Here is a 21,317-nt window from a genome sequence, read left to right as displayed (position 1 = left end):
GGGTGCTGGGGATTAAACCTGTGTTCTCCGGAAGAGCAGCCAGTGTTCTTAGCTGCTGAGCCACCTCTCCAGTCCCAAGTTGAAAACTAGTTTTATGGTGCTATTATATTTCTTTGATATTTACTGACAAGCTTTATGGGTCTTTTGTTTCCACCTGTGGTTTTGCATCCCCTTATCTTTCTCTTTGGCTTGCGAATTCTTGTAGACCACTGAATATTATTGCTGGCAGTCTTGTATCTGACATTCTCAATTTTACCAAATAAATGTATTAGCTTTGTGTTAGCTTGAGACCAAGTTTTATATAGTACAGGCTGACCCTGAATTTGAAACTCTCTTGCCTCAGGATCCCAAACACTAGTTTTATAAGCATGTGTGTCATTGTGCCCAGATATACATGGCCCCCCTCCCCACACCAATAAAAACTCTCAATGTTTTACCACAGATCCCCTTGCACAGGCTGTTTCTGTAAACAAACAAACAAACAAACAAACTGGCAAGCAACAAATGTACCTCAGATGCACTAATCGTAACCGACTGATTTTTAGTTATATTTTAGGCCAATTTCAGGAAGCCAAGTAACCAATTTGTTAGATACCTGGAGAATTTCCATTAAATTATACTCAAAGAAAACGCCTATCTAATCAAATAATTTCTTCAATTTGTTTGCATATTCAGCCTGTAAAGCCAATTACTCCCATTGCTAGGAGGGCTCTGTGAACCACTTGTGATTTAGAATACTGTCCCATTCAGGAACTGTTCTATGCTTAAGTGAACTCCATTAAACTGACTATTGTCTCAAGCTTTTAACAAAGCCAATTAGGAGAAAGTGAGTTTCCTCGGTAGTCTATGAAAACGACAAATGGCAATATAGCCAAGGGATACTTCAGAGGCAGTCAGAGACGTCTGGTGATTGCTTCAATATGTGGAGAGCTATGGGTGGTGAAGCATGTTTCACCTCTGTGAAGTCATCATAGAGAGATGGTAGCTTGCTAGAAACATGGGGTTTATGGAGAGCTGATAAGACAATGAACCAAACTTTAGAGAAGATCCAATGAGTATCTCTAAGTGACTCTATTTGGAAGGCAAAACACAATGGATTTCAGGGAAGAAGTCATATGGGGACATACTAAAGTCAACCTGTCTAAATGGTAAGAAAGATCCACAGCTGAGCATTTTACAGGGTTCTGGAGGTCTGGAGGGGGGCTGTCAATAGAATGGATGGGACACACCCACAACAATGGGATTCTCATACACACACACACACACACACACACACACACACACACACACACACACACACAACAGTCAAGGGCAGCAAAGGGGAGCCTATGAGTAGTAGTGAGACAAGAATAAGCAGGGCAGAAGTCTCCGAAAGGAGATTAAAGAAAACAAAATGCTCAGCTGGCAATCAGGAGGTATTTGGTAGTATTTTTGAAGCAGCTTCGGGGGAGAAGAGAATACCACAGTGGCTCCAGAAAGGCAAACATCTGTGTCAGGAATTCTGTGGAGATGAGAAACAGAACAGGACACAGAGCTTCAGGGGACTCGCTGCACAGAGGCAGGGCACCATGTGGTTCTCTCATGTCACAGTTCTGTGTCCATCTCCTGGTTCTGGTCCACAAACTCTCTGACCTTCTCCTGATGTTTAGTCGGTCTGTCTTCTGCCCTACATTTGTTATTCAGCATTTGGCTATTACAAACATGTCTTTTAATTCTGTCATCATTTAGATTTTCAAAACCATCTTAGGAAGTATGGGGTCCTTTCCTGCTCCTGATGCATTTAGTGTTCAAAGCAAGATGGCAGGACTGAATACTTCCCAAGTTGATCACCTCTTCTACTTTCTGATCAGTTATTAAATAAACTCAAGAGATAAATACATATGAAACTCAGGTAAGTATTTACTATTCTAGAGTCTCTTCAGTTCCCAGGCATGAATCCATGATGCCTACCTACGTCACCTGTGGAATCTGAATTTCCACAGTTGGTGACGCATAAATGGCATCTGAGATATACATATCTCATATACATATAAATAGCAATTTTTTTCAAAGAGCTCCTGTGAGTTCTGATGCAGAGTCAGTTTGGATGTCACTGAGCTCTTAATATTATTGTGTTGATTTATAGGATGTCACAACTAGTTAGTCAGAGTCTTGTTGGGGTAATGGTGGCACATCACAAAATTCTTGGATAATGAAAAAGATAAATGATTTTTTTCCTTGAACACAAGAGATGCATTACCTTAGTTCCTTAAACACAAACAAACAGGTCTTTGGCAGGGCTTCTACAGCAACAGCAAAGAGGCACTAGGAGAAAGGTAAGTTCTTAGGCACCAATTTCCAAACAACCTGGGCAAGTCAGGAGTCATTAACACACATGAGATCAGTTATCATCACACCTCTTGAGGATTTCTGAGAATAGATCTCATGCCTCCTCTGTTTTCCCTTCCTTAAAAAAGAAAAACCAACTAGTTTTCAGTTTTATCTTTTACAAGTTCTTAATGTGTTACAATGCGACATTAAAGTTAATACTAAAGGCACGCAATGCTTTATGCTCCTTCCTAGGATTCATACAAGATCTCAGAGTCAGACTGGTAAAGGAACTACGCCACACTGACACAGCCAGACAAACCCAAACCTGAGAAATTCCAAGGCACTTGACCTGCTTTCTTCAATAAACACAGAAGGAATCAAAAGAAAACCTAAGAGGAGTGCGTATTAGAGATGTTCTTTTGTAGCAAAGAGGCATAAGGATAAATGGCTCAACCTTATTTGTGCCTTGATTTGAATAACCCAACTCAAAAGCAACTGAGACACAAAGAAAATCGGAAGGTAAATGGGATTGTAAATGATAAACGCTGGGGCTGTTTCATTTGCAGGTTTCACATAGCATAGGTTGGCAATGCAACTGAAGTTGCCCTTGAACTCCTAATCCTCTTGCCTCCATCTTCCAGGGCTAGGATCATAGGCATGCAGCACCATACCCAACTCATCCACTTTGTGTGTGTGTGTGTGTGTGTGTGTGTGTGTGTGTGTGTGTGTGTGTGTGTGTGTGTGTGTGCGCGCGTTTATATATATAAAATCTCAATAAGGGGAGGGAAAAGTACAGGGGGTTATAAAATGGCATTGGCTGTATGTGAAAAAAAGTAATGTAGACAGTGAATAAATGGGGTTTATTGTATGATTCCACTTTTTCTCATAACAAATTTTTGATAAGTTTAACAAGTGAAAGTAAATATTCTTTTGAAGAGGGTTTTAAATAAACATCAAGTGATGAAAATATTCAAGAGCTTTAAGGATGCAGCATCCTTCTGACTATTATTTGTTCATACAGCTTCTTCCCAGTCTCAGAACATAAATCATGATGGTAACTGTTTCTATTGGTAATTTACTAGGACTGAGAACAGTACTTAACAAGGAATGCACAGGGAACCTTCACTGTATTGTCAATTGGTTTTCTAAGTAGTATGGGTTCAAAGGAAACATAAACAAAAATGCTCTGAGAGGAGACTAGGAAGCTCCCACCTTACTTAAGCCTCCATGAGGAAGTTACTGAAGGATAAGAATGAGACATCATTGGGCTTGGTCTTCCTGAACTCATTCAGCTTCAGCTGTCAACACTGACACCCAGGAGACTTTGTGAGTCACACCTGACACATACGGGTAACTGATGCACATTTCTGCACAGGAAGACTCTGATGGTAGCAAGGATCTCTTTCTCTGAACTGATTGGGCAAAAATAACAGAATAACCGGGATGAACAAACTTATGGAATTTTTCATCTACAACCATAGAAAAGCTTCCAAAAGGCCAACAGCACTTTAAAAACAATTAAAACATTAGTTACTTATAAAAACTAAAATTACATTCGCAATGACTAGATAAAAACTAAAAGTTTTTAGTTAAAAAGATAAACACACACTCTCTCTCTCTCCCTCCCTCCTTCCCCCACTCTTTCCCTCCCCTCCCCCCTCCCTCTTCCTCCCTCCAACCCTCTGTCTCAGAGTGTTTGTGCTGTGCATGTGTTATATAACATTGGTAAGCAGAGCTGCCAGGAGCTTCTGTGGAGTCAGTTTTCTTCTTTTTTCTTTACATTTTTTATTGGTTATTTTATTCATTTACATTTCAAATGTTATCCCCCTTCCCAGTTTCCTCTCCACAAACCCACTATCCCCTCCCCACTGCTTCTATGAAGGTGCTCCCCGACCCACCCACCCACTCCTGCCTCAGTACCCTAGCATTCCCCTACACTGGGGCATCAAGCCTTGGCAGGACCAAGGGCTGCCTCTCCTTTGATGCCAGATAAGGGCATCCTCTGCTACATATGCAGCAGGAGCCATCAGTCACTCCATATATACTCTTTGGGTGGTGGTTTAGACCTTGGGAGCTTTCAGGGGTCTGGCTGGTTGATACTGTTGTTCTTCCTATGGGGTTGCAAACCCTTTCAGCTCCTACACTCCTTCCCCTAATTCTTCCATTGGGCAGTGAGTTTTCTATTTCCATTGTGTAGGGTACAGGACTTGAACTCAGGTTGCCAGACTAAGCAGTAAGCTCCTTTACCTTACAGGTCATCTTATTTATCAGTGTGTGTGTGTGTGTGTGTGTGTGTGTGTGTGTCTGTCTGTCTGTCTGTCTGTCACTGTGTGTGTGTACATGCAGGGCAAATCTTTTTTGAATCACATATTATGTACAAATATATCTTTAATACCCCTAAGTACCTCTTGGTTACTCATTTCTTTTTAATGTTTTATTTTGGTGCACAAGTATGCACATGTAGTGAGCACAAATGTATATGCAGGTGAAAGTGGAGGCTAGGGGAGGGTACCAGGTTCCCTACTGTACCACACCATCTTATTCCTCTGACACAAAGCTCCCACTGAACCTGCAGCTAGGCTGGGAGCAGGCAAGCCCTGGTGATCCTCCTGTCTGTGTCACAAAGGAGGTCTGGATCCAAACTCAGGACCTCACATTTACCAAACAAGAGCTCTTACCCACTGACTTACCTTTCCTGACTCCCAAACAGACTCCTGAGCTAAACAATGCAATTCAACTCTTTAAGGAAGACAAAAATAAGCCTTAAAAGAATGGAACTAGTCTGTGAGATGGCTCAGGAGGGTAAAGGTACTTGTTCATTCTATTCTCTGTCTCACGGTGTCTGTGTGCATGTGTGCGCGTGCGTGAGCATGTGTGTGTGTGTGTGTGTGTGTGTGTGTGTGTGTGTGTGTGTGCGTGTGCGTGTGCGTGTGTTTAATCTCTTTAAATGACGGGGTGCTGATTTCTGATTTCAGGGTTATTCCACAAAGCAACAGTGACTGAATCAATGGAACACTGGCAGAGCAGCTACACAGAATCAGAAATGAGCACTCACACTTACTGTCACATGCTTTTCAGTAAAGCAGTTAATAATGAAATGACATTAGAATCATCTTCTAGTAACAAGGGATACTAAGTTAACTGCATCTCCACCTGCAGAAGGATGATGCAAGATCTGCCACTCCATTCCATATGTAGAATTAACTAAATAGATAAGAGACCCACTTATGAGAGGCAAACGTGTAAAACATCTAGAAAAAAAACAAAACTTTGTGATCTAGGACTATACAACACACTGCTTCTTAAATATAAAGTCCATGGCCTGATAAATAAAAGATAATGTGATTATAGTCAAAGTTCAAAACCTTGAAGGGAGAAAAAAACCCACAGGAGAAAGAGCTTCAATTCATCCATGTGATAAAACAACCTAAAATGGAAATGGATATGAACAGGCATTTTCCCTAAAGAAAATATCAAATGGTCAATAAATACTCAAATAAGGGTAAGCATCACTAGTCCTCAGGAAATGGAAATAACTCCCATAAGATGCCATTTCATTCGTGCTAGGATGCGTACAATCAAAATGGCAGTAACAAGTGCTGGTGGGAACACAGAGGAAGATGGAATCCTATGCACTACCAGAACAAACAGACTAGCGCAGCTACTTGGAATAGTCTGCACGTTCTTTAATATATTAACCACAGGGATTAAAAATAAACCACAAATCTCATTCCTGGGTATATCCCCATGAGAAATGAAGTCATATCCACTCAGAAACCTTTACATACATGCTCATTAACACATATGTGTAATAGCCCAGTCAGAGCATCAAAGTATTAGGTAACACTGAAGGAATCCTGTGCTCCATCCTCAGCCTGAGCCCTCAAAGAAAGAGGCGGGCTGTGTGTGCATGCAAACATTAATAAAATGGAACTCAAATTGGCTATCAATTAATGTATAATAAAATATACAATCACTTGATGGAACAATATCTGCCAATTACAAGGCAATGGTGTAGGCGGAGGAGAGGGCTTGCTCAGTAGTAAAGTCCTTGCTGTGCAAGGATGAAGAACTCAGCTTAAACTTCAGAACTGAACTTGTAAAATAATCAAATCCAACCAAACCAACACTAAACCAAACCAAGCAAGCAAGCAAACAGAACACTGCATCTTTCCCTTCCCCATGGGTTCTGGTGAGCGAGCTGAGAACACCTGGCTTGTAGAAACATTTCTACCGGCTGAGCCATTTCATTGACCTAACCTTGTTCCTTGAGACCGAGTTTCTTTGTGGTGTCCAGTAAGCTAGGCTGACGTCCACTGAGCCATAATGATCTGCCTGACCCTGCCCTCCCCATTGCTGGGACTCACAAGCATGGGATCTGCCGTAACACTTGTTTTTTTCCAGATGAATCCTCCTACAACAATAAATAAAACTTAATTAAACTTATTCTTGAAAACCAAACAAAACTAAGGTAGAAAGGCACTTGAGAAACAGAAGAACACCACAGAGGTTGACCTCCAGTCTCCAAAGGCATATGTGTAAGCATGTATGCACACAATGCACCGAAATAAATAAACACACATGAAGAAATGAAGTTATGACTGCATATATACACATGGATGCATTTTGAAAGCCCAGTGCTTAGTGACAGAAGCCACTTACAGAGAAGCACGTGGTGCGCATTCTATGACATGAAATGTCAAGGTCAGCACAGTAAACAGTTGCTTAAGGACGGGAGTGGAAGAAGCATCAGCAGAAATGGAGGAAACTGCAAACATATCCAAGGCTCTTTGATGTAGTAATAAAATGCTGCAAATATGATGCTATAATTAAAAAAAAAAGGAAAAATATTTTTCAGCTAAATAGATGGGAACTGCTGGTGTTCCTTTTTCTTAACCCCCTGAAACAGTTAAGACTGATTCCTTCTAGGCCAGCAAGATGGATAAAGGCCCAACGATGTAAGTATGCTATGAGCTCTATTCCCAGCATGTAATGGTGGAAAGAGAGAATCGACTCTACAAACTTGTTCTCTGACCTCCACATGCATGACATGGCAAGAGCACAGGAACAAACACCTCCATATACACAATGAGAGAGAGAGAGAGAGAGAGAGAGAGAGAGAGAGAGAGAGAGAACTTCCTCTGATTAAATGATTAAATATAGCAAAGATTTGAGGTACACTGGCACAAGCCTTTAATTCCAGCACTCTGGAGGCAGTGGCAGGCAGATCTGAGATCAAGACTAGCTCGGTCTACAAAGGAGCTCTAGGACAGCCAGCATTACACAAAGAAACTCTTCTTCAAACATACAAACAAACAAACAAGCAAACAAAGGACAAACAAAAAACCTGAAGCTATTTGCAATGGGGATATATGATCAATTAATCATAGAACTCCATGGAAGTAATGTTCCCATTATTTAATGTGGCATACACATTTGAGGTATGACTGCTGAAGACTCCCTTGCCCAGTGACCAGCTTAACTATACTCTTCAATCATTAGAATATTGCACACAAACACACATACACAGACACAGACACAGACACAGACACACACACACACACACAGACACACACACACACACAGACACACACACACACACACACAGTGGAGTCACACAAGACAGGTCAGCCTATTTTTCACTATTCTAAGAGGTTAGAGAAAAAAAGGATTTAATAAATTAAAAATAAAAGGTATATGGAGTTTCCTTCTAAGAAGATAATTAATAAACTCAAGTTTGATTAAAATGAAAGGGTAAATTCACAGAATGCAAAAACTCTCCAAAGTTTGCATTATCTCGAAGGAAAGCTCAGAGCTGTTTTACTTCCAAACAGATTCCATTAAAAAAAATGCTAACTATTTAAAAAAATGTTTTCTATTTAAGAGAAACTTTTACAAGTAACTCTTGCAAATAATGAGAATGTTGGTCTCCCCAAGGGAGTATTTTCTACTTCAATGTTTCTAAGAATACACAGGGTTAAAACCATGTAAAAGAGATTTTCTCACAGTTGAGGAGAGCAAAACACCACAAATAGGAAACCAAACAGCTAGAAGGTCAAGACACTAGACTTCCAGGTCAGACTTCTGGTTGCAATTAAGCAAAATTCCTGCAAATATTTGTAAGGAAATGATATTTTGGATATCTACTTTCAAGGTTTATAATTTTAATTTTCATTAGTAGAAACTTTCATGGCAGATATCTGCATATGTATATAAACATAATCATTGAACATAGAAATATAATCATATATTTACTTGGACATACATCTTCTATGACTCTAGAACTGCAATTTGACTGATGTCTGCTTAAATCTTAAAACTAACATCTCTTCCAGGTATTTACCCCCTCCCCAACCACTTTAAGACAAGATTCATGTATTGTAGGCTGACCCTGAACTCACTAAGCAGCCATGGGTTGCCTTGCGTTCATTTTCCCGTCTGACAGGCACCCTCACACCTTGTATGTGTAGAACCAGGGACTGAAGTGAGAGCTTTGTCTGCGCTGGACAAGTACTCTACCAACTGAGCTACGGGCCAGGCCAGGCATCACTCTTATATTGGAGACTTTGTGGAGTAGTTTTGTTTTTGTTGTTATTTTTTAGTAACAATGTAGACACACATTGTTCACAAAATAAATGAGACCAAGTTCCCACTAAGGTTATATGGTTTATAATAAAATGACTTAGGACAGTGGAAACTGAATAAAATGTTGGCACTTGGCAATGAGAGCACAGGGGCAGAACAGCAAGTCTAAGTGAGGTAAAGCTGAGGAATCCAAAGCTGGCAAGTGTGTCCTCACTTGATTCCCGAGGAGCAGCCCAGCAACTGCCCATGTGGACACCTCACTCAGGTATTTGTGGTAAATTCATCTAGAGGCAAGCTCAATGTCTATTCTATGTGAGGGAGCTTGCACACCGTCCCCGGCAATGTCTAGGAGTTATTGTAGTTGGTTTAAAATTGTGTTGGTTATAAACAAGTAAAATAGCTAATAGAAAACAGTTACCACAAGTCATAATTTTAGATTCTCTACTTTTATCATAATAGTCAGAATAATTAGGGGGTTACATTATGGAATCCAAGAATGGAAGCTTTTTAGTTTTTAATCACCATGCAGGTTACCACCAAATTTCATAAGATACTTAGCTAGCAACTCTCATTCCAGTAATGAAGTCAAAGTCCATCTTCTGGGCCAGTGCTCTGTACTCACAACTTATGCCTGCAAAATCAGAAGGGGCTTACTAGCATTTAATCTCTTGTATTTCTACCCTTTCTCTTCCCTCCCTTCTTCCCTCTCATTCTCCTTTCCTCTGTGTATGCATGAGTTCTTGGACATATGTGAATAAATGTGGTGTGTGTGTGTGTGTGTGTGTGTGTGTGTGTGTGCGCGCACCCATGTGCATGCTCTTATAGCCAAACGTCCAGTGTCATTGCTCAAGCTCTATCTACCTTGGTTTTTGAGACGGGATCTCTCACTGGCTTGGAACTTGCCAAGTAGGCTAGTCTGGCTGCTCAGTGAGTTCCGAGATCTGTCTGCCTGTACCTTTCATGGAATTACAATGAAATGCTCTGGTGCTCAAATTCTATTTACCTGGATTCTGTGGATCAAACTTGCTCCCTCTTGCAGGCCTTATACTGTGCTTTGTCTCTAATTCTTGCTTTTTCTTTCAAGTATTCTTATGAGTATTAATATTGGCCATGTGAAACTCATGACCAGAAACTTTAAAACCTTGGCAATCGGGCCTTAAAAGGGGTGAGGAGGGGTGATAAAGAACAGGCAGACTGGTAAATAATCCAGACACTTGTTAGATGTGAGAAAGTTACTGCTACAGAGCAGCAGACACGAAGCTATCCAGAAACAAACAGGTTGTGGGAAGGTTTCCCCATATCCTGTCTAGTAAATTAAATTATATGCTGCCTGCATGAGAAGGACCACTGCGTTCTGGCAGAGAGGGGAGAATGTTCTATATAATCTGTCAGACCCATGGGTCGGTGACTTCCCAGGCTTCAGCTAGGGTGTACCAAGGAGAACACTGTCTAGTAGGAATCTCACTTTCCCCTTCTATGTCCATCCTTCTCTCCAATACACACAAGTACATTAGCTATGTGACAACTAGAACACTAGATAACATAAAGCCAACATGCCAGGGCACCGTGCTCCCAAATGCTGAGTTAAATCATGGTCTTCAGTGGTGAGGGTTGTTCTTATCTGCTGAATAAAACTAAAGAGCCACAGACCTGCATCCAGCTGTCAGCCTTAGAAATGGTAACAACTCTAATTAATGATGGCTGTCACATGGCTGAGCTTACAGCTCAGTGGTATAGTACATGCCCAGCATGTATAAAGCACTGGTTTGAGATTCCCAGCATACCCTAAAGAGCCCTGTCATAATCAGAAATATAACAAAGCAGATGCCTAAAAGAACAGATTTTTGGTTTTGGTCCCATTTCTATTCCAATTTATGAGCTGGAAACTTTCTCTTCCATTACTTTTCCTTCCAATTTTAGCAGACAGGAGTGCTAATCAGTTCTTCCGACTCCTTCAAGTGGCATGTCTTTAGAAAATCTAGTGATAAATCATGGTTCTCCATGGAGCTGATAATGGGCAGTTTCAGCCAACAACACAACTTCTCTGAAAACATTCTTACAAACCATCATTTGATGACAAAAATCTTTCTATGACTCATGAAGGATTTAGTAGTCACCATGAATTTTTTAGTTTCAAGACATAGCAATTAAGCAGTAAAATTTCATTGTAAAAGTGATCCTAAGCAGATACAATAGTATGGGACTCAAATCATCACAAGAGCTTCAGCAAAAGGAACATAAATTTGCATCATCATAAGAGATCCAGGCTAAGTTACATGAAATTCATATCATCACAAAAGCTGCAGAAAAATAATATGGGACTAACATCACTACAAAGACTACAGCAGGATTGGAATTGCAACTTGAAACTAAGGAAAAGCAACATTAATTTTGTTTCAAGAAGTCTCCATAATGCTCAGACTGTGAGTTCAGAGAGAAAGGGCGTGGGAGGGAAAACAGCAGAACACTTACCAGACAGGGGGATCATTTTAATAACTCTACATTAACAGCCCAACCAGTGTCTCAGGTAGATCAATAGAAGATCAAGCACTTTGTGTGTGTTTTGTTCACAGAACTCTCTCTGAGCACTTTTGTGTTGGATTTTGTCTAAAGCGAAGCGGACAAAGCATGAGGCATTGCATCTGCAATATCCCTCTCTATCAGGTGACTCTAGCAAGTAGACATTACTCTTCTGAGTTTGCTAGCGTTCCATACACTCCAGTAAGTGGGGAGCCATCTCCCCCACATTTGGGAAAGCACAGCATCTTGAGTTGTCATTGCTGCTTTAGCACACTTTTAGTAAAATGTCTAAAACTTTAAGTTTTACAAATTGCCCATTCTTAGAAAAATAATCTCTGCTGATGCCACAGTACATGCATGAGAGGGCTTGCAGACTCGTGCTTTCATTACTGACCTTTCAAAGGTTTTCTTTGTATGTGGATGAAAGCTTAGAAAATGTTTTGACTGAGTACATTATGGGGAGAAATGTAAATAATAACCAAAGCTATTTAAACATATGTATAAAAGGAAAACATATGCTTCCAACTAGGTTCTATGACAGGTAAGGGACATCCATTTCAATCCTTAAGTGGCTGAGAATAAAAAAATCCAACAATGTGTAAAATTTAAGAATATTTAACAGAGCAGGTAAGCTGAGCTGGCTTACTATCCAGAAACGCACACAACTGCCTATTTCTTCCTTTTTCAGTTTTTCTCCAGAGGACCCTGAGAGTCTGCAACTGCCTCCAGTCCTCTGACCATGACTGGAATACACTTCCATTCCTCCTGTGGGTGTGCACTCAGAGCACCACTGCAGGAATGACGATAAAATCCTGTCTATCACGGGCCTGTGTTTGTTGAGACTTAGCAGTTGCTGGACATACAGTCTTTTCATTTCAACAGTTAAAATGAAGAGATGCGGCAGCTGAAGGGACTCAGGTAGGTGATGTGGTACAGCAGGTTTGCAGAATTTCCTGAAGATGGCCAGGTTTATGTTGAGGAAGGGCTGGGCTCAGGGGAAACATGCTTCATTTCCAACATTTATTTTAATTAGGAAACAGCTCTGTTTCCAATAGGCTGGGAAAATAAATACAAAACAAAATGGCACATGCACACATTTTTCACTCCCAGAGACATCAGGGAGCAGAGCTCACAACAAGCCTGTGTCTGAGGAGCAAGGAGAAAGCTTTCTTTGGCAGGATCTTGTGTTGCATCAGGCACTAAGGGAAGGGAGGGGAACATTTCTCAGACAGAGGGAAGAATAGGAAGAACTTGCTTGTTTTGGCCATTCTTGTCTTTTTCTTCCTTGTGTGAACACCCATTGATTCCCTAACACAGTGGTGATGTGTCCCAGCACCAAGGCTGTAGTGGAGGTACGTGGGGAGGCAGCCACGGCTCCTGCCTTGGCCACGCACACACCAGACCTAGAATGATGCCACGAAAGGATGAGCAGACGGGGGTACATTTTGGCTGGAGATTTCAGCTAAGACTTTAGAGAAATATTCAACTGAAAAGCACAGTCATGGGAAAAAAAAAACCTCTGTAGACAGAAACCACAGAACTCAGGAAAATTTAATTTATCTTATGACATTTTCCAAAGGGCTGAGTTTCTTAGATGTTAACCGAATGAAAAGGTTACATAGAATACAGTAATAAGCCATTAAAAAATCCTACTGCTCCACAAACATAAAGGGACTGCTACCTATATAGTCAACTTATTGCAATGAAGACTTTGAATTAGAAAATGGGCTATTTGGGTGTCTATTTTCCTGTCTCAATATCGGACACGGGAGATACAAAGCCTAAAACAAAGATACACATATGGTAATTCAAGCAGAACACTGACCCTCCACCTGGGTAATCTAAAAAGAGCTGTGAGAAGCATAAGCAGACAGCACTCTCCTTAAAGGAAATACAAGACAGTCAGTCATTAGACAGCTGTACATCACACAGCTACTGACATTTCACAGCTACATGACCTTTGGACCAGTTACACAACTAAGCCTGTTCTCATCTTCAGAGGAAGGGTCAGGGTTATAGCCTAGCAGTGGAGCACTTGTGAAGTTGTAGAAAGCCTAGTTTGAATCCCCACCAATGGGGGAAAAGTGCCTAGAAGTGCCTGTTTCAGACGCAGCCATGCTGGTGTCCAACAGGCTAATCCTCAGTAATGCCTATTACTAAAAGGCAAATGCTAAAGGACTGCCAGAGGGGATGGGTTAGAGGAAAGCATTTTCTGTCCCTCTGTGCTAGGTGATTTTCCTGCCCTGGAATTTTACACTGGGTAGGGTGTGGCTTTGGAAAATGAAAGGATACTTAATGAGCTGTAATTCACAGAGCACCTCCATGTCTACTGTAATAGAAGTAGACCAAAGGTAGGCAAGAAGCTAGTAAATGAGTAGCAACAATTCCTGTACTTTTTCCAACACTTGTGTTCCTCCCAACTGAACCACTTGTGTTGTGTGATTGTACCAGGGCCCAGTCCTGTAATAGTGAGTTTTCCCAGGGAAGTAGAAGCAGCATGTATAAAAGCTGAGAGGTGAGAGCGCATTGTATGCTGGGACTATAGATTATCCAAGGGAGAAAGACAAACTGGCCATTAGTCAGGGGAACTCTTCTGGGTATGTTGGTTGACGTCACTGGAGTACTCCTTTTGCTTTAGGGACTTCCTGTAAGCTCAGTGTCTCATAGATCCATGTAAGACCTTCTAAATTCTCCAGGACTAGTTGGCCTGTCAAGCATTCTTCTTAACAGTCGTATTTCACATCACCTCAACATGGGATGAAAATGTTTGGCATTTTCATACCCAGAAGGTCACCCTCATGGCTGTCCAAAAATAAAAAAATAAAAAGGACAATTGATGAGAAAACTAGGGCTCCTCTATCGCTCGATCAGAACTCAGCTAGAATCCTTTGCAAAATGATGACTGGCTAGTGTGAGGAAAGCGTTGCTATAAAGTCTCTGAATGAGAAGCTTCCTTTAGAGTTAAAGACAACCTCAGGGCATCAAGAGCTGGAAGGACTAATGATTAGAACAGATGGTGTCTGTAAACCACCAAAGCCCTGGAGTAGGAAGTCATATGATGACTAGGTGGCTAAAAATACTGAGGCTCTTAAAGGCCATAACTGTGTAAGTCACTTTGTCAAAATATGGCAATGGGTTGATAAAAGTCAATGGTCTTACATGAGATTTACTGAAAATTCAGTCAATATGCAAAGTGTAGGTCATAACCTGTTGGAACTTGGAAAAGCTGGTAAGCTAAAGGACGCAAAGCAGGGTCTGACCGCAGAGCCATATGCATTTCCCTGGCAAAAACACAACATAACACAAAACAAAAACCCAAACATGATTTCAAACATGAACCAAAGAATGAATGTAGGGGTGACAATCCTAGCACTCCTGGAACTCAGTGTAGACTAGACTGGCCTTAAACTCAGAGATCATCCTGCCTCTGCTTTCCAAGTGTTGGGATTAAAGGTGTGTGCCAACATTGCCTGATCCTACCGAGCATTCTGAGAGTTAATGGAACAAGGAACAAGATTAACCTGTCGAGGCAGAACCACTGAGAGCTCAAGCACCTCAAGACTCAGTGAAGACTCGGGATCAGCTACAGACATAAGGAAGAGAAAGCAAATCCAAAGGAGGGAGATATGAACACTAACTACATGTTCCCTGCTTACCAGTGCCAGAGTGGTACCTGCAACCTACACAGTCCTTGCTGCATCATCTGCAACATAGAAGTTTATGCTATTTCGTATTTGTTTTATTTAAAATATGGTGCTTATAATTAACTTTACAATTTAGTAATTAACAAACACAAGCTATGAATGAACTAGAGAGGGTTAAAAGCATAGAACTATCACTCAGAAACCCTGTGGTAGAGTAGATCTGGGATTTAGAACTTCATCAACTGGAGAGGGAATGTCTATGTAGTTGGGAAACCGTGTTGGGGGTGGGCTAATCACTTGGAGACTCAGGGAAATAGGAAATTAAGAGAAAAATTTAAGTGGGTAAACTGTACCATGCATCCACTCAACCAAAAACTTGACTGTCTCTCAGGATATTTTGATATTCCCAGGGTAAGGGCCAAATGTTTTGCCTCCATTGACTCACTTGTGGCCAGAAAACAGATACGAGACATGGTTCCACAGCACAGGGCTTGACCATGTGCTAACCTCTCTGGCTGGGCAGAGGTTTCTAGTACTGTATCCTGAGCTTGGCAGATGAACATGAGTTTTGTGGTAAAATGCTATGTCTACTGAAGCTGTCCCCATGCTGTAGCAGAGGCTGTGCTTCAGAATAGTTACTGCTGGTCCTCCTAGAGATCCTACAAGCTTTAACCACGAGTCACAGACACTCCAACTTGTATCAAGTAGAGAAGAAATTGAAAAGGAAATTAAGCTATAGTTCCAACCACAAAGAGTCGCAAGCTGAGGACTGCCAATTTTGTTTTTAAAAGGCTATTTTGGCAGCAGAGGCAAGGATGAATTAGAAGGAAAATCTGGAGGCTCTGGCAGTAAGTCAGGAATTGGTTATGAAAGGAGTGGCAACAGGAAAAGAAGAGAGAAGAATGGAAGGAAAAGAAAGGAAGAGGGAGGGAGAGAGGAAGGACAACCCAATACAAACCCAAACTATAAATGTATAGTCCAATGTGTGAACCAATAAAACAGAAATGCAAATCAAGGAGCACAATTCTCCTGTTTGAATTTTGGGCTGCTTTTCTGACAAAAATTGAAGATGCTGATACATCCAACTCTGAGCAAGACTGGAGGAAGATGCTGAGGTGAAGCTGGTAGGAGTTGGCTATGACATCTTTTTGAAAACTTCCTCAAGTCACTAACATATGCTGACTACCGAAATGACTTTGCAGATGACTTACAAAAGATGAAGCTAATATTCCCATTATACTTGTCACTGACATTGTGAATAACCTTCGTACTTTTATTTTCACAAGATTAAGGAAATGTCTTATAGGAGCATATATGGTTTTTTTATAAAGAACACTCAAAGCATAAATAATTATTAATCTTATTAGAGCAATGAACAAAATTGTAAGCTTGGAGACTTGGCTTACCAGGACTACATATTTAGTTTCATGCCACGCTGAGGCCCATGACCCTGATGTGAAAATGGAAGAAGGGACTGCCCTGTGGTGAATCTGTCAACTTTAGACAGTGATCCATCCCATGGAAGAGAGAGGTGTGTGGCACTCATAACATGGGAACTATGTGAGGAGAGCAAGCACTCTATAGCATGGTAATCTGGAAAGGAGATTCTAGGGGTACCAGAGTCAGCCTTCCCCTCACAGGAGGGAAGAAGGCTGTTAAGTTGACTATAACACAGCCAAGATATAATATGGTGCAAGTAATATAAGCATTAAATGCCAAATAACAAGTATTTAGAGGAAAGGGAATGAGAAAACTGGTAAAAAATAAAATAAAATAAAATTTGAGTTGAGACTTCACTGGCCAGACAATGGAGAAGCTATTAAAAGTAAACGAAGCAAGTTCTGCAGGAAATAAGGAAGGCCAGGATCCCTACAGCAACTCCTAAACTTACAAGAAAAGCATCACCTATACACACATGTATTGTATTTTGCAGACCACAAAGTGCCCTGCATGCTAGAGAGACAACAGAGAATGTACAGGGCAGACCTGGTCCATGGAAGGATCGCACACTGTGGAGGGGTAGACACTTGTCCAATGGTAGGAAGGTAAGTTCAGGGTACCCATAACCTACAGTAGGGTGATTGCTCTAGGTAGACTTTGACTAGAGAGCTGAAAATAACACAGAATAGGAAAGACAAGGTTCTGACTTGAGCCAAGCCTTCAGAAGAAGGGAACTTTAAAAAGTGGTACTAGATGACTGGCAGCTCCCTAGGGGTCTTTCTCTTGGTGATCCTGAGAATATTCTGGATAGCTTTCTACAAAGCTGCACAAGAACAGAGCTGTGATGTTTAAGGGATGGCCTAAGCATAGTATGGACAGACCGTGACACACTGGCCCTATGAAAGGAAGCCAGGAGGTACCTTCTACATTTGTCCAGGTGAGGGGGGAATATAAACTGGCTCATGGTTACAGGGAAAGGGATGGCCATGGTATAAATCTCAACAAATATGAACAAAGGTTGTAAAAATGAGGGAAGAGACAAAATATGGGGTGTTCCTGCAAAATTTACTTTCAAAGAGGGATTTGTATGTGTATGTGTATGTGATGTGTATGTGTATGTGTATGTGTATGTGTATGTGTATGTGTATGTGTATGTGTATGTGTATATGTATATCTGTCTCCTGGCTTCCTCTAAACACTGTATCCACTCCGTTCATCAGAAGCTGCACAAAGCAAACAGAGCCTGGTATGTGGTGGTGCAGTTAGATAAAGTCAAGAGCAGGTGACAACAGAAAGATTATTTTCAGGGGACTAGGAGGTATGTCAGAGGTTAAACACTTGCTGTGAAATCATGAGCACTGTGGCAAGAGGGTACCCTTAGGGTAAGACTAGTCATAGGAACAAGCTTTGGGCTCAACTGAGAAAACCTGCCACAATGAATAATGTGGAGTAGCAGACAGCGACAATTTCTGACTTCAACCTTAAGCCTGCACACATGTGTTTGTATACATAGAGACATACACACTCACATTCATACACATATACATATACATTAATATCATTAAAGTTGTCTTAGAGGCTGGGTGTGGTGCATGACTCTAATTCTAGCATTTACCAGACTGTAAGAAGAGGGTATCATGTTTGGGGCTAGCCTGGACTCTGGACAACTTAGGGAGACCCTATTAAAAGAAAAACAAAAACAAAAAACAAAAAAGAAATAAAAGGAAAAGGAAAAGAAACCTTATAGCTCATATAGCCTACTAGTAGATCATGTGCAGAACTCAAATAGTCCCACTCATGTGCACACATGTGCGCGCGTGCGCGCGCGCGCGCACACACACACACACACACACACACACACCATACCCCACAAACTCTAATCAGTTCCCAAAACAGTAAATATTAAACAAGACTCTGAAATAACAAATATGTACATTATTAGAATGTCAACTGTACTTTTCTTTTGAACTATGAGTATCACATGCAATCCAAATTCCCACAGTAAACTAAGAACACTGATGTTTAATAGAATGCTTTACACTCATCGGAAATAGCAATATGGACCTGGAATAAGTCAAGACAATCTTGAAAAAGAGTAAGAAATTAGGATAATTAAGCTTTCTGACTTCAAAACATACCACAACTCTCTAGTGCAGCAAGAGGCTCTAGAACTAGCATCAGTGACAGATACCAAGGGCAGAACGGGAAGCTCAGAAATTAACCTTCACTTCAATCTGAAATGATTATTAATAACCAATCCCATTCGATGTGGAAAGTAGCCTTTTTAACAAGGAATACTAAGAAAACTGGACTCCACAAGAAAATGAGTAAAAACTAACTCAAATGGGATCAAGTTCCTAAGTAAAATGGGCACATATTTTAAATTCCATAGAACTTCTATTTTTAGAAAAAAATTTTAAAAGTTTCACAAAACAGTACTTGGGCAATGATTCCCATAGACATAGCAGCTAAGTATCAGCAATAGAAGAAGAAAGTGGTATTTTGGCTTTAGCACATTTAAAAACACAGACAAACACAGATACACAGACACAGAGAGAGACACACACACAAAGGTAAACCACTGAGAGATTGAAAAGACAAACCACATAATTTGAGAAAGTATTTGTCAATTACATAATCAATAAGGAATTAATGTGCATAATATATGAAGCCCTCCAACAACAATTTCTCCTTAAGAGCCTACTTAAAAAATGGACCAGGCATATAGACATTTCTCAAAAAAGAAGCAAGGAAGGAAGGAAGGAAGGAAGGAAGGAAGAAAGGGAGGAAGGAAGGAAGGAGGGAGGGAGGGAAGGAAGGAAGGGGGGAAGGAAGGAAGGAGGGAAGGAAAGGATATTTGAATAGCCAGTGAATACATAAAAAGATGGCCAGCATCATTACTCACTGGGGAAATAGTACTGAACCAAAACAAACAAACAGGAGCCAAAAAGTCACAATTAGAGACTGTTTCACATGTGTTATGATGCAATTATCAAAGTATCAGGAAATAAGGGTTGGCAAAGGTGTAGAGAAAATGGAACCCTTGTGCAGTGAGGATGTAAAATAACATAGTCAAGATAGAAAACAATATGTTAGTACCACAATAACAAGATCAAAAAAATTACCCTGTGATCTAAAAATTTCTAAGTGAGTATTCAAAAAACCAAAACTCTTGAAAAGATAATGTGTATATCAGTGTCTGCAGCACTACTGCTCACACCAGCCAGAACATGGATGTGACGCATCAACAAATGAGTGAACAGGCAAACGCGACATCCACTGTAAGATTTCAAAAGAATTGAAGTTCTGCTAAGCGCAGTACTAAGAATGTTGCAGACCTAACTGTAGTGGAAATAAGCCAGAGAATAAGACAAGAGATACCATCTGACACACTCACGGGAGACACTGACAGTACTCAGATCAAGAGAGCCAGGAAGCAGGACCTCTGTCACCAGGGTCTCAACTAGGGCATGAGGACACATTATTCATAGGTGCAAAGTCCCAGACTGGACAATGACAGACTTCTGGAGATTGGTAATGCTGCTAACTGCACAAAAATGCAAGCATATTTCTGCTGCCAAAAACTTACACTTCAAAAGTTGTTAAATAATAAATTGTATCTATACTTTACAACAATTTTACCAAACTAGTGACATGGGGAATTTTATTTTTACAATATATTAGGTGGGGAAAAGATGTAAAATTGTGTACAGACTAAAATTCCTTTGTTTAATCAGCAAACCTTTCCTCCACAAACATGAGGATGTTTTGTCAATGTCTTTGAGGGAAGCTGGGTACTGAGTATGTAGCCTCTTTCTTTAGCTGCCAGGGTAGATTTGGGAAGGGAAGGACTGGTTGAGAATCAGTACTGATCAAAGCACCTATTGTAAGAGCTCCGCAGAGACGGGATCTTAGAATCTTGCTCAATTCTTTTCCTGTTGCATCAGCTCAAATGTGAGATTGTCCAGGTGTAACTGAGGGATAATAAATGCAAAAACCTATGGCTTTTCTCATATTTTAGAGCAACAATGAGTGGCAATCAGAATCTATCCCCTGAGCAGTGCTTCCAACCTTTAATACAGTCCCTCCATAAAATTATCTTCTTGCTACTTCAAACTGTAATTTTGCTGCTGTTATGAACTGTAACCTAAATATCTGATATGTAGGATATCTAATATGCAACCCCTGTGTGTGTGATGACCATAGGTTGAGAACCACTGTTTGGAAATGCAATTCTCCTTTCATGTTGGGTAATAAAAACTACTTCTCTATCATCTATACAGGGTAAGCACTTTGAATCTAGAGAGGTTTCACAAATATGTAACTCAATATTTTCCTAAACATGTTCTGTTGGCCCCCAACAGTGTACCCACTATAGTCTGATATACATATGTGTATGTACTGATTGTACCACAGGCTGCTATGAAATGCTGATTTCAGTGAGAAACAAATAACCAAAACAAAACAGAAAAACAAAGCAAAAGACTGAGAGAACAGACAAAGCACTGGGGTGGAGTTCATGAGAGCTGGGTCTAGATTCCAGCTCTGTCCCCTAGATGTTGTCACTTAGCATGTCACTACATCTCTATCACAGGTACTAGGGTAAGTACTGGAGGAAGGAGGAGGGAAGGACTATGTCACCACAGGTAGAATGTAACTTTGCTGCCCTTCAGGCTTTGGTCGTCCTTCAGCAAAGGGTCACTCTGTGTCCTGTGGCTGTCCTGTCGTCCCTGGTCTCTGCCCACTACGAGCTAGTGCCACTAATGACAACCAAAACTCTCTGCACACATTTCCAACTGTCTTCCGGGAATAACAGTG

At 40.8% G+C, this 21,317-nt stretch overlaps 1 protein-coding gene and 1 long non-coding RNA gene across 15 annotated transcripts in view; one reads left to right on the top strand and one right to left on the bottom strand.

Moving 5' to 3' along the window:
• Slx4ip (SLX4 interacting protein) overlaps positions 1 to 21,317 on the bottom strand; it is a 176,571-nt gene that overhangs the window by 33,025 nt on the left and 122,229 nt on the right. The window contains exons 3-4 of one of the 14 annotated variants that reach the window (XM_008762259.3): positions 6,973 to 9,526; positions 6,678 to 6,724 (exon numbers count right to left, since the gene is read on the bottom strand). The exons of 10 other annotated variants lie outside the window; for them this stretch is intronic. In XM_008762259.3, coding sequence (XP_008760481.1) covers positions 6,678 to 6,724; positions 6,973 to 7,088 — 163 coding nt within the window. In that variant the 5' untranslated portion in view covers positions 7,089 to 9,526. Of the gene's footprint in view, positions 1 to 3,522; positions 3,868 to 6,570; positions 9,527 to 21,317 lie in introns of those variants that run through there. 3 more of the 14 variants (XM_063284383.1, XM_008762260.4, XM_039105700.2) reach the window with 3 other exon arrangements.
• Positions 12,101 to 18,187, top strand: LOC108350474 (uncharacterized). The gene is made up of 2 exons (XR_005502490.2): positions 12,101 to 12,333; positions 16,993 to 18,187. It is a non-coding gene; the product is annotated as an uncharacterized LOC108350474 (long non-coding RNA).

This window comes from Rattus norvegicus, chromosome 3 (assembly GCF_036323735.1).
Source record: "Rattus norvegicus strain BN/NHsdMcwi chromosome 3, GRCr8, whole genome shotgun sequence".
Lineage (NCBI taxonomy): Eukaryota > Metazoa > Chordata > Mammalia > Rodentia > Muridae > Rattus > Rattus norvegicus.
The sequence above is the reverse complement of the archived record's forward strand: the minus strand, read 5'-3'. Positions and strand labels throughout refer to the sequence as shown.